Source organism: Ranitomeya variabilis, chromosome 3, assembly GCF_051348905.1.
Source record: "Ranitomeya variabilis isolate aRanVar5 chromosome 3, aRanVar5.hap1, whole genome shotgun sequence".
Taxonomy (NCBI): domain Eukaryota; kingdom Metazoa; phylum Chordata; class Amphibia; order Anura; family Dendrobatidae; genus Ranitomeya; species Ranitomeya variabilis.
This window is the reverse complement of record NC_135234.1, coordinates 337,159,803-337,173,162: the sequence shown is the minus strand read 5'-3', so window position 1 is coordinate 337,173,162 and position 13,360 is coordinate 337,159,803. Positions and strand designations below refer to the sequence as shown.

The window sequence follows — 13,360 nt, the reverse complement described above, 5'->3', positions numbered from 1 at the left end:
ATAGTGTCAATGTACAGGTAATACAGTGATCACCAGTGACATTATACACAGGAGCTCTGTATATAGTATGCAACGTATAGTGTTAGTGTACAGGACTGACTCACCAGTGACGTTTCTAGTTGAAGTCCCTCATCTTTGCTTTTTGTCTTCATCTAGCACAGACTATCAAAATAATAATAATTTTATTTCTATGGCGCCAACATATTCCGTAGCACTTTACATTTTAGAGGGGACTTGTACAGAAAATAGACATTGCAGCATAACAATGAACACACAGATCAAAACAGATACCAAGAGGAATGAGGGCCCTGCTCGCAAGCTTGCAATCTATCACTCTATCAATCTACAGGGTGGGCCATTTATATGGATACACCTAAATAAAATGGGAATGGTTGGTGATATCAACTTCCTGTTTGTGGCACATTTAGTATATGGGAGGGGGAAAACTTTTCCAGATGGGTGGTGGCCATGGTGGCCATTTTGGATCCAACTTCAGTTTTTTCAATGGGAAGAGGGTCATGTGGCACATCAAACTTATTGAGAATTTCACAAGAAAAACAATGGTGTGCTTGGTTTTAATGTAACTATTTTTTCATGAGTTATTTACAAGTTTATGACCACTTATAAAATGTGTTCAAAGTGCTGCCCATTGTGTTGGATTGTCAATGCAACCCTCTTCTCCCACTCTTGACACACTGATAGTAACACCACAGAAGAAATGATAGCACTGGCTTCTAGTATCCGTTGTTTCAGATTCTGCACATCTTGTATTTTCACAGCGTAGACAATTGCCTTCAGATGACCCCAAAGATAAAAGTCTAAGGGGGTCTGCTCGGGTGGCCATTCAACTGACCCACGACGACCAATCCATTTTCCAGGAAACTGTTCATGTAGGAATGCTTAGACCTGACACCCAAGATGGTGCACCACCACATCGGCACCGACATTACTTACCGGCCTGTGATTTGGTGATGGCTATGTCATCAATGCGAGCTTTGGCAAGAAGGTTTGCTGTGTCTGTCAGCATAGTGTCCATAGGCTGGAGGCACTACCAGGAGACGTGGAGGGGGCCATAGGAGGGCAACAACCCAGCAGCAGGACAGTTATCTCAGCCCTCCATGTGCTCGCCAGAGGTAGCCTGACTGCCATTAGGTACCGAGATGAGATCCTCAGACCCCTTGTAAGACCATATGCTGGTGCGGTTGGCCCTGGGTTCCTCCTAATGCAGGACAATGCCAGACCTCATGTGGCTGGATTGTCACCAGTTCCTGCAAGATGAAGGCATTGGAGCTATGGACTGGCCCGCCCATTCCCCAGACCTGAATCCGATTGAGCACATCTGGGACATCATGTATCACTCCATCCACCGTCACGTTGCACCACAGAATGTCCAGGAGTTGGCGGATGCTTTAGTCCGGGTCTGGGAGGAGATCCCTGAGAAGACCATCCGCCGCCTCATCAGGAGCATGCCCAGGCGTTGTATAGTAGGGAGGTCATGCAGGCATGTGGAGGCCACATACATTACTGAGCATCTTTTCCTTGTCATGAGGCATTTCCACTTAAGTTGGATCAGCATGTAATTTGATTTTCCATTTTGAATATCATTCCAAGTCCAGACTTCAATTCATTTTGATTTACATTGATAATTGTTATGTTTTATTGTTCTGAACACATTCCACTATGCAATGAATAAAAATTTGCAACTGGAATATTTAATTCAGATACATCTAGGATGTGGTATTTTAGTGTTCACTATTTTTTTGAGTATATATACAGTACAGACCAAAAGTTTGGACACACCTCATTTAAAGATTTTAATGTATTTTCATGACTATGAAAATTATACATTAACACTGAAGGCATCAAAACTATGAATCAACACATGTGGAATTATATACTTAAAAAAGTGTGAAACAACTGAAATTATGTCTTATATTCTAGGTTCTTCAAAGTAGCCACCTTTTGCTTTGAAGACTGCTTTGCACACTCTTGGCATTCTCTTGATGAGCTTCAAGAGGTAGTCACCGGGAATGGTCTTCCAACAATCTTGAAGGAGTTCCCAGAGATGCTTAACACTTGTTGGCTCTTTTGCCTTCACTCTGCGGTCCAGCTCACCCCAAACCATCTCGATTGGGTTCAGGTCTGGTGACGAGGCCAGGTCATCTGGCGTAGCACCCCATCACTCTCCTTCTTGGTCAAATAGCCCTTACACAGCCTGGAGGTGTGTTTGGGGTCATTGTCCTGTTGAAAAATAAATGATGGTCCAACTAAACGCAAACTGGATGGAATAGCATGCCGCTGCAAGATGCTGTGGTAGCCATGCTGGTTCAGTATGCCTTCAATTTTGAATAAATCCCCAACAGTGTCACCAGCAAAGCACCCCCACACCATCACACCTCCATGCTTCACGGTGGGAACAAGGCATGTAGAGTCCATCCGTTCACCTTTTCTGCGTCGCACAAAGGCACGGTGGTTGGAACCAAAGATCTCAAATTTGGACTCATCAGACCAAAGCACAGATTTCCACTGGTCTAATGTCCATTCCTTGTGTTCTTTAGCCCAATCATGTCTCTTCTGCTTGTTGCCTGTCTTTAACAGTGGTTTCCTAGCAGCTATTTTACCATGAAGGCCTGCTGCACAAAGTCTCCTCTTAACAGTTGTTGTAGAGATGTGTCTGCTGCTAGAACTCTGTGTGGCATTGACCTGGTCTCTAATCTGAGCTGCTGTTAACCTGCGATTTCTGAGGCTGGTGACTCGGATAAACTTATCCTCAGAAGCAGAGGTGACTCTTGGTCTTCCTTTCTTGGGGTGGTCCTCATGTGAGCCAGTTTCTTTGTAGCACTTGATGGTTTTTGCCACTGCACTTGGGAACACTTTCAAAGTTTGCCCAATTTTTCGGACTGACCTTCATTTCTTAAAGTAATGATGGCCACTCGTTTTTCTTTACTTATCTGCTTTTTTCTTGCCATAATACAAATTCTAACAGTCTATTCAGTAGGACTATCAGCTGTGTATCCACCAAACTTCTGCACAACACAACTGATGGTTCCAACCCCATTTATAAGGCAAGAAATCCCACTTATATTAAACCTGACAGGGCACACCTGTGAATTGAAAACCATTCCTGGTGACTACCTCTTGAAGCTCATCAAGAGAATGCCAAGAGTGTGCAATGCAGTCATCAAATTAAAAAGTGGCTACTTTGAAGAACCTAGAATATAAGACATAATTTCAGTTGTTTCACACTTTTTTGTTAAGTATATAATTCTACATGTGTTAATTCATAGTTTTGATGCCTTCAGTGTGAATGTACAATTTTCATAGTCATGAAAATACAGAAAAATCTTTAAATGAGAAGGTGTGTCCAAACTTTTGGTCTGTACTGTATTTCCAAAGAAGTGTGGCGTGGCGTGTGAGTGCGGCGTGTGTGGCATGTGTGTGTAAAATGCGGCGTGTGTGTGCCGTGTGTGTGTAATGGCGGTGTGTGTGTGTGCTGCGTCTGTCCATGCTTTTTTTAATTTTTAATTTTTTTTACAAATTTACATGTATTTTAAGCAAAATTCTGCGGTGTGTGTGGTGCGTGTGCGCGTAGTGTGTTCCTTTTTTTGGTTACAAAGTTTGCTTTTAATGTACTTGTATTTAAAATAAAGAGCATTGTAGCTCCTACTTGTGATGTTAAATTTTACAGTGGTTTATGTAAAACTGGAACACACAACATGCAATACAGAGTAGGTTGAGGGTATATTTGTTTAAATAAAAGGTGCATGAAAATGTGGATAGCAGAATTTGATTTTTTTAAATTTTTTAAATGTTTTTTTAAAAATAGCATATGTGCTCTATAGATTTTCAACTGTGGTTTAGGCATTTAAACTTTGAAGGAGGGTATTTTTTGCAAGGTTTATGGTTTTTTTTTTTTTTTTTTTGGGGGGGGGGGTAAGGGTTTGCCAGCTTGCGCATATTATGGAAGGAGAATATGAAGCTCAGACTTGTGTGCCTTTGGTATATTTTTTGGGGTTATAGAACGGTAATTTTTTTGCCTGCTTGCGCATTGCTCAGATATAAAATTTGAGCAGGGTGGTTTATAAACCTATTAAATTACGTAGCATTTTTTTGGGTTGTGGGTCCTATGGGGACTATTTTAGGGGGGAGGTTTTTAAATCCTACAAGCTGTTTAGCAACTTTTTTTATGTTCTAATTCAGCTGCCTACACATAATTTTATAATTGTCTTTATACTTGCAGTACCAGGCCATACGAAAAATAAGGGACCAACAAGCCAGCAGGGACCAACCAGGCCAACAAACCGATTTCCTGATGTAAGTATTAAAGAACACAAAGCTTTGCATATAATTTGTGTAGTATCTAACAATTGTATTTATACTTACAGTACCAGGCCATATGAAAAATAAGGGACCAACAATCCAGCAGGGACCAACCAGGCCAGCAAGCCGATTTACTGATGTAAGTATTAAAGAACACAAAGCTTTGCATATAATTTGTATAGTAGCTAACAAGTGTCTTTATACTTGCAGATCCAAAAGAAAGCATGTCTTCTTCTGGGAGCCCTCCTTCACAGCGTCGGCGTATTGAGGTAATTTAAAAATTAATTTTTTTCTTTTTGTTCTTGTTAAAATTTTGGGTTAACACTATATGCATTAATTATGTTTTCACAGGAAGCTGAAGCAGCAGAGGGCCTCCCAGAAGGAGAACGGGTGGGTGAAGAAATGCCCGCAGCGGCTGCGCAGAGTGTAAGTTGCGCAGAAACAGTTCCAACAGACATCACAGTGCACCCAACACATAAAAAACAGATCATCATACATCACAGTACACACAAAACATATGCCTACATCCAACATCATTTTTTTTTCTAGTCTGCTGCACGTTCTGGCCAACGCCATCAAGGTCCTCCCAGCAGCTCCCAAGGTCGGCGTCGTGATCGCCGCAGCGGTCAGCCTCCAGTAAGTACACATTTAAAAAAAAAAAAAAATTTATATTAGATGTGGATTTCAGTTTAATTATTTTTTTTGGTTTATTTTTTAACAGTCTTCACAGCGTGCTCCTGACTCGGATGGTGAGGAGGGTGGTATTGATGTGGACCGCCTCATCGAAGAGGTACGCGAGAGGGAGCCGCTGTGGAACATGGCTGACCAATTTATCTCCCGTCGGCTCTGGGAACAAGTATGCTTCATCGTTGTGGACAACTGGGAGAACCTCAAACCTAGGCAGCAGACTCAAGCGCATAAGTATCCACATTTCAGTAATTTCAGTTGCAGGACGGAATGTGTTGTAAACAAAAGGTTTTTTTCACTTTATAGGTAAAAGGGTAATGAAGCGGTGGCGGTTACTCAGAGATCGCTTCAAGAGGGAGTTCAACAAGGAGATGCAAGCCCTGAGTGGATCGGGAGGACGCAGGAGCCAATACAAGTACTGCAGGACCCTGTCGTTCCTCCGGTCGACGATGGTTAGTAGAAGGTAAATATTCCACTGCCCATTTATGAAGTCACAATGTTTACCTGTCTAACCTTATTTTTTTGTTTCAGCCAGGGCTATGTAATATCAATATATAATAATTTAATTTTTTATTTTCTTTCACAGCACCATCTGCAGCACTCGGGAGCCTGCTGCTGCCTTGGACCCCTCTGGAGCGATCCCACAGGAGTCCGCCACCAGGAACCACGTCGATAGACCCCACCCCTCTGACCCTTCGTCTGACCCTTCCCTCACTTCTGGTCCCTCGGCCCCATCCACCTGCACTGGAGCATCATCTCAGACTTCATCACATGAAGCTGCTGGTGACGAGTTAGCTTTCCCTTTACCCCACCCCTCTGATGCTGCCACCTCTAGAACACCTTTAGGTTCTGGACGGCAGTGCCAGAGGGGTCAGGAAAGGATCTATGAGCCCGAGTTCTTGCACCTGAATGCAGCCTTACAGAGCTCTATTAAGCTTTTGGCCAAGCAAATAACTGCTGGGTTCAACATGTTGAATAAAAGCATCCTTGAATTCAGCAGTCGTCTGGATAGGATGCATTCGGATGCAAGTAGGTCACCTAATAATGTTTTTTTTCAGTCAGTACTCGCGCGCATGGAAAATCTAACTCTTGACCAGCAGATGCATGTAGTGCAAGGCTGCCATGCTGCTCTAGCGCAGGCCACCTCCCAAACCCCTCCACATTCCCCAGTAGTTGCTCCCACATCTCCCCCACCAGCCACTGCCTCTCCAACCGATCCTTTCCAGTACCAAAATCCTTCCCAGTACACAAACCCTTGCTGTTTCCAAAATCCGTCCCAGTTCCAAAATCCGTCCCTGTTCCAAATGCCTTCCCCACAGTTTCCTTCCCCTTTACATATTCCTTCCCCGGCCCAGCTTCCTGTACCTTATAATTTCCCACCTACAACAACCTAACCCCCCCCCCGCCCAACCTGTCCTCCCTGCTCAACCTCATGTTTTCTCCCCCCCTTCCACTTCTGATCAACCCCAACCCGGTCGCCTTTCCCCCACTATCGACGTGGCCCACCCTGCCAGCCCCTCCGATACTATCTTCACCCAACAGTTTACAAATTTGTAAATATTTGTTAATAAAAACAATTTTTGGCTTCAAAAAGCATTTATTGTCAATTGTATTTATATAAGATTGGGTATAAAAGGTACAATACATAAAACACTAGTTGTAAAGGTAAAAAAAAGGTTGTTTTACAAAAAAACATGCACGACTTTACTGAAAGGTATAAAACTTGGTCTAATCACAAGTGTAATTTCAGCAGGTATAAAATCAGAAGTGTGACTTCAGCAATAAGTTTGCTAATCCAAATATACATTATATAAAAACACAAAACATATAAAACCATGTTATCCAGCCATTCAACTCTGCCTTGAGGTGACATAAAGTAATCGGCAAATTTGTCCCTCATTCTGGAAACTGCAACAGCACTCCGAAATGTTATATTTTGATAGTCACACAAGGTGGTTTCAGACTCATTTTCCTCCATGGCGACCGGTTCCTTGGATAGGACAAAATTGTGCAGCACCACACAAGCCTTCACCACCTCATCCACAGTCTCAGTTTTCAGTTTGATAGTGGCAATAGAACTCGCGATTTTGCAGTTAAAATCCTGAAGGCATACTCCACCACTCGTCTCGCTCGTGTTAACCGATAAATACTATTTTCCTTTGTGTTAATCCACTACTAATCCACTACTACTAATCCACTACTTGCATATGGTTTGAGCAGGTGTGGTGAAAGCTGGAAGGCTTCATCACCAACACACAAATGGCATTGGTGGGCCAGAAGTTCCAGGGAGTGGTCTTGGAGGTGGAAAATGATGTGTCTCCATATAAACAACGCTCCATTGCAGACATTTCAAAAACCTGCGAATCATTGGAGCGGCCATAGGCACCAATATCCACCGCTATGAATTTGCATTCGGTGTCTGCAATGGCCATCAACACAATAGAAAAATATTTTTTATAATTGAAATATTCTGAGCCCGATCCTGCAGGTTTAACAATCCTTATGTGCTTGCCATCGACGGCACCCAAGCAATTTGGAAAATTGCAAATCTGTTCAAAATTTGCGGCCATCTCCAGCCACCTCTCCGTTGTTGGATTCGGGATGTACTCCTCCTGTAAACAATCCCACAATGCCCGGCAGGTCTGTTTTACTATCCCTGATTTTGTCAAAATCCCAAGCCAAAATTGATAATGGAGGGAGGAAAGGGATTCACCAGTTGCAAGGAATCTGTATAAAAAACAAACAAACAAAACACAGAAAATGATTATTACAAACTACCTGCAACAACATTACAGTTAGTCCGATGAATGAGAAACCATAAAAAAATAAATAAAGGCTTACCGAAGTGTCACCATCAGACGCTCCGCCGGTTATATTGAAAAGTGCAAATAGGTGTCCTTTCTCCGGATTAGTTCTCCAACCTGTTCCATCAAAACATCAAAGTTTTCAGGTCTCATGCATACATAATTGAAGAACTTCTTCGGGTTTTGCCTCAATTCCATGTACAGTGTTGAATAGACACCACGGGTCAATCGCTGTGCAGTGATCAGATGGATCCAAAGGTGTCGGCGACGTTGCTGACGAAGGATGCGCTGTCTTGTTTCATTTTCCCGAACAATCACTGCCAACCTATTGGCCTCAAAAGCAAAATCCACATAGATGCTCACAATATTTGCTTGAACTCCTTCCATTTCTGCCACTTGCTCTAAAACCTCTCAAAGATGGGGTGTTAAAACACTCAATATATAGGTTTCCATTTTTTTCCGGTAGCTAATCACATTTAGGAGCCTCCCATTTGGAGGTATGAAAAACGGATCCGCCAAAGAAACGGATGGAAAAAACGGATGCAGCGGATCCTGTTTTCCGACGGATCCGTCAAAAAACTGGATTAGTTGCATCCGTTTTCCACTATTTTTGGTGGATCTGTCGCTCTGTCTCGACGGATTATGACTGACCCCAGAAGACGGAAGTGTGAGAGGCCTAAGTGGACGGTTTGATTTCACAGAAGTTTGATTTACTTGGAGTTATATTCTGTTGTTTGTGTTCCCTTTATTTTTTTTGAGCAGTGTATATACAGACTGCCCCTCTGCAAATTATGTATACACACACACTGCCCCTTTGCAAAATATGTACAGTACAGACCAAAAGTTTGGACACACCTCATTTAAAGATTTTTCTGTATTTTCATGACTATGAAAATTGAACATTCATATTGAACGCATCAAAACTATGAATTAACACATGTGGAATATTATACTTAACAAAAAAGTGAAACAACTGAAATTATGTCTTATATTCTAGGTTCTTCAAAGTAACCACCTTTTGCTTTGATGACTGCTTTGCACACTCTTGGCATTCTCTTGATGAGCTTCAAGAGGTCACCGGGATTGGTCTTCCAACAATCTTGAAGGAGTTCCCAGAGATGCTTAGCACTTGTTGGCCCTTTTGCCTTCACTCTGTGGTCCAGCTCACCCCAAACCATCTCGATTGGATTCAGGTCTGGTCTTTGGAGGCCAGGTCATCTGGCGTAGCACCCCATCACTCTCCTTGGTCAAAGAGCCCTTACACAGCCTGGAGGTGTGTTTGGGGTCATTGTCCTGTTGAAAAATAAATGATGGTCCAACTAAACGCAAACTGGATGGAATAGCATGCTGCTGCAAGATGCTGTGGTAGCCATGCTGTTTCAGTATGCATTCAATTTTTAATAAATCCCGAACAGTGTCACCAGCAAAGCACCCCCACACCATCACACCACCTCCATGCTTCACGGTGGGAACCAGCCATGTAGAGTCCATCCGTTCACCTTTTCTGCGTCGCACAAAGACTCGTGGTTGGAACCAAAGATATCAAATTTGGACTCATCAGACCAAAGCACAGATTTCCACTGGTCTAATGTCCATTCCTTGTGTTCTTTAGCCCAAACATGTCTCTTCTGCTTGTTGCCTGTCCTTAGCAGTGGTTTCCTAGCAACTATTTTACCATGAAGGCCTGCTGCACAAAGTCTCCTCTTAACAGTTGTTGTAGAGATGTGTCTGCTGCTTAAACTCTGTGTGGCATTGACCTGGTCTCTAATCTGAGCTGCTGTTAACCTGCGATTTCTGAGGCTGTTGACTCGGATAAACTTATCCTCAGAAGCAGAGGTGACTCTTGGTCTTCCTTTCCTGGTGCGGTCCTCATGTGAGCCAGTTTCTTTGTAGCGCTTGATGGTTTTTGCCACTGCGCTTGGGGACACTTTCAAAGTCTGCCCAATTTTTCGGACTGACTGACCTTCATTTCTTAAAGTAATGATGGCCACTCGTTTTTCTTTACTTAGCTGCTTTTTTCTTGCCATAATACAAATTCTAAGTCTATTCAGTAGGACTATCAGCTGTGTATCCACCAGACTTCTGCACAACACAACTGATGGTCCCAACCCCATTTATAAGGCAAGAAATCCCACTTATTAAACCTGTTAGTGCACACCTGTGAAGTGAAAATCATTCCCTGTGACTACCTCTTGAAGCTCATCAAGAGAATGCCATGTGTTAATTCATAGTTTTGATGCCTTCAGTGTGAATGTACAATTTTCATAGTCATGAAAATACAGAAAAATCTTTAAATGAGAAGGTGTGTCCAAACTTTTGGTCTGTACTGTACATAAAAAACATTATGTGCATACATGTAGGGTAAAGATGTGTGGTGCTGGCAGGAAAAGAAAAAGTAATGGCCAATGGATGGAAGAAATGTACTGTAGGTGTTCGCACCATCAGCCTCACCGTTTCCTGACTCATTTTTTACTTTTTTTTTTTTTACAATTCTTATGTGATAAATATGATTTTTTTTGTCTACTTGGCATTGGGTCAATGGTATTGGTGGTATATGTAGCAACATAGAGGGCCCCAATAATTATTTTCTCTGATGGGCTCAAGGTTCTTCAGGTACTACGCTATGTCTATGGTCGAATATTGTCCACCTACAGTGGCTAATGGGTACACGATTTTATTTCACAATTGTGCAGTCTATCGCTATTGTGGTGGGCAGTCCAATAAGTGCCAGCACAGGTCCTCATGTCGGGCAGAGTTTCAGCCATGTGAAGGTGTCCACACCGTGTAGTGTTTGCTTATTCTGGTGTACTTTTAGATGTCTGTGTACTTTGTATCAATATGTTGCCAGCTTATTCTATCTCTATGGTTTATCCGTATCATTGATACTTGTCCTAACTAATTGTTCAACCTTAAGGCCGGTTTCACACGTCAGTGGCTCCGGTACGTGAGGTGACAGTTTCCTCACGTACCGGAGCCACTGACACACGTAGACACATTAAAATCAATGCATCTGTGCAGATGTCATTGATTTTTTGCGGACCGTGTCTCCGTGTGCCAAACACGGAGACATGTCAGTGTTCGTGGGAGCGCACGTATTACACGGACCCATTAAAGTCAATTGGTCCGTGTAAAACACGTACCACACACGGACGTTCTCCGTGTGCCGTGCAGGAGACAGCACTCCAGTAAGCGCTGACCCTCCCACATGGTGCTGAAGCCGCGATTCATATCTTCTGTGCAGCAGCGTTTGCTGTAGAGAAGATATGAATAATCCATTTTTTTAGTGGTATTTCGTGTTTTAAATAAAGCTCCATGTCCCCTCCCCCTGTGCGCCCCCCCGCTGTTCTGAAAATACTCACCCGGCTCCCTCGTTGGCTGTCGCTGCTTCCTGTCCTGGCCGCACCTTCTACTGTATGCGGTCACGTGGGGCCGCCGATTAGTAATGAATATGCGGCTCCACCTCCCATAGGGGTGGAGCCGCATATTCATTACTGTAAATGAGTGGCCCCACGTGACCGCATACAGGAGAAGCTGCGGCCAGGACAAGACACTGCGAGGGAGGCGGGTGAGTATTTTCAGAACAGCGGGGGGGGCGCACAGGGGGTGGGGACATAAAGCTTTATTTTGAACACGAAATACCACAAAAAAAAATGAATTATTCATATCTTCTTTACAGCAAACGCTGCTGCACAGAAGATATGAATCGCGGCTTCAGCACGATGCAGGGGACAGCGCTAAACTTTAGCTCTGTCTCTCCTGCACGGTCCGTGTGGTACCCAGGCGGCACACGGCTGCCGCACGTGTGCCACACGGATGGCCTACGTGAGCTCACGGACACGGATAACTCCGGTACCGATTTTTTCCGGTGCCGGAATTATCTGGACGTGTGAGACTGGCCTAAGGCTGTGTGCACACGCCAGTATGCAGTGTATGAGTACTGGCAGGGATTTGGAGTCTTTTGCCCACCCTGGGGGCCCGATTGCCATGATCAAGAAGTTACGGAGATGCCACCATCACCAGTTAATGTGGTTCAGCCTGAAGGCAGATACTCAATGTACACCACTGGTACTCCAAATTAGCAAGAAGAGGCGGAGCCCACTGCACAAGTAATGCAAGCCTCAACTGCATTCCGTCAAGTAAGGCCGGACGCAAGCCTGCAACTATTACATTGTGCCCAATTTTCAACCCAAATAAGCTGCTGTGAATTCCTCAGAAGTGTTGAGCAGTGGTATGCCGAGAGAAGGAAGATGGTAGAGGACCATCAGGAAGGACTTTGGGCCTTGACTTCACTCTGGTAACCTGATGCAGATGTGCAGATAGTTCCAGTGATGACTTCGCCACAAAAGGTCATTGCTAAAGAATCTGGCTGTTCACAAACTGCTGTATCCAAGCATATTAATGGAAAGTTAAGTGGAAGGAAAAAGTGTGGTAAAAAAAGGTGCACAAGCAACCGGAATAACCGCAGCCTTGAAAAAATTGTTAGGAAGAGGCCATTAAAAAATTTGGGGGAGATTCATAAGGAGTGGACTGCTGCTGGAGTCATTGCTTCAAGAGCCACCACACACAAACGTATCCAGGACATGGGCTACAAGTGTCGCATTCCTTGTGTCATGCCACTCATAACCAATAGACAATGCCAGAAGCGTCTGACCTGGGCCAAGGAGAAAAAGAACTGGACTGTCACAGACTCTGGAGGAAGAGTGGAGAGGCACACAATCCAAGGTGCTTGAGGTCTAGTGTGAAGTTTCCACAATCGGTGATGGGTTGGGGAGCCAAGTCATCTGCTGTTGTAGGTCCAATGTGTTTTATCAAGACCAAAGTCAGCACAGCCGTCTACCAGGAAATTTTAGAGCACTTCATGCTTCTCTCTGCAGACAAGCTTTTTGAAGGTGGAAAGTTCATTCTCCAGCAGGACTTGGCACCTGTTCACACTGCCAAAAGTACCAATACTTGGTTTAAAAACAACAGTATCAGTCCTTGATTGGCCAGCAAACTCGCTTGACCTTAACCCCATAGAGAATCTATGGAGTATTGTCAAGAGGAAAATGAAAGACACCAGAACCCACAATGCAGACGAGCTGAAGGCTACTGTCAAAGCAACCTCGGCTTCCATAACAGCTCAGCAGTGTCACAGGCTGATCACCTCCATGCCGCACCACATTGATGCAGTAATTGATGCAAAAGGAGCCCCGACCAAGTATTGAGTGCATTTACTGAACATCCATTTCAGTAGGCCAACATTTCGGATTTTGAAATCATTTTTCAAGCTGGTTTTATAACGCATTCTAACTTACTGAGATAATGACTTTTTGGGGGTTTTCATTGGCTATAAGCCATAATCATCAACATTAACAGAAATAAACACTTGGAATAGATCACTCTGTTTTTAATGACTATATAATATACGAGATTCACTTTTTGTATTGAAAAACTGAAATAAATTAACTTTTTGATGATATCCTAATTTTGTGAGAATCACCTGTATATTGTGGGATTGCCACTCACTTAGGCGCGTCATGAGGCAGCACAGGAAGCATTTCCATTTAAAG

At 43.5% G+C, this 13,360-nt stretch overlaps 1 protein-coding gene across 1 annotated transcript; it reads left to right on the top strand.

Annotated features, from left to right (window-relative positions):
- The first annotated feature begins 4,394 nt into the window (after nucleotides 1-4,394).
- Nucleotides 4,395-6,536, top strand: LOC143818215 (uncharacterized). The gene is made up of 6 exons (XM_077299597.1): nucleotides 4,395-4,459; nucleotides 4,531-4,589; nucleotides 4,672-4,746; nucleotides 4,870-4,956; nucleotides 5,042-5,470; nucleotides 5,594-6,536. Exons 1-5 carry the CDS (start codon nucleotides 4,397-4,399, stop codon nucleotides 5,286-5,288), a joined length of 531 nt encoding a protein of 176 aa, XP_077155712.1. The 5' UTR covers nucleotides 4,395-4,396; the 3' UTR covers nucleotides 5,289-5,470; nucleotides 5,594-6,536.
- Nucleotides 6,537-13,360: the final 6,824 nt, after the last annotated feature.

What these genes read in the sequence shown, in the direction of transcription:
- LOC143818215 (XM_077299597.1), top strand. Translation starts at nt 4,397, where the DNA reads ATGAAAAATAAGGGACCAACAATCCAGCAGGGACCAACCAGGCCAGCA. An exon ending in CACAGCGTCGGCGTATTGAG is followed by an intron (nt 4,590 to 4,671) that starts GTAATTTAAAAA and finishes ATGTTTTCACAG; the next exon opens with GAAGCTGAAGCAGCAGAGGG. An exon ending in GCCGCAGCGGTCAGCCTCCA is followed by an intron (nt 4,957 to 5,041) that starts GTAAGTACACAT and finishes ATTTTTTAACAG; the next exon opens with TCTTCACAGCGTGCTCCTGA.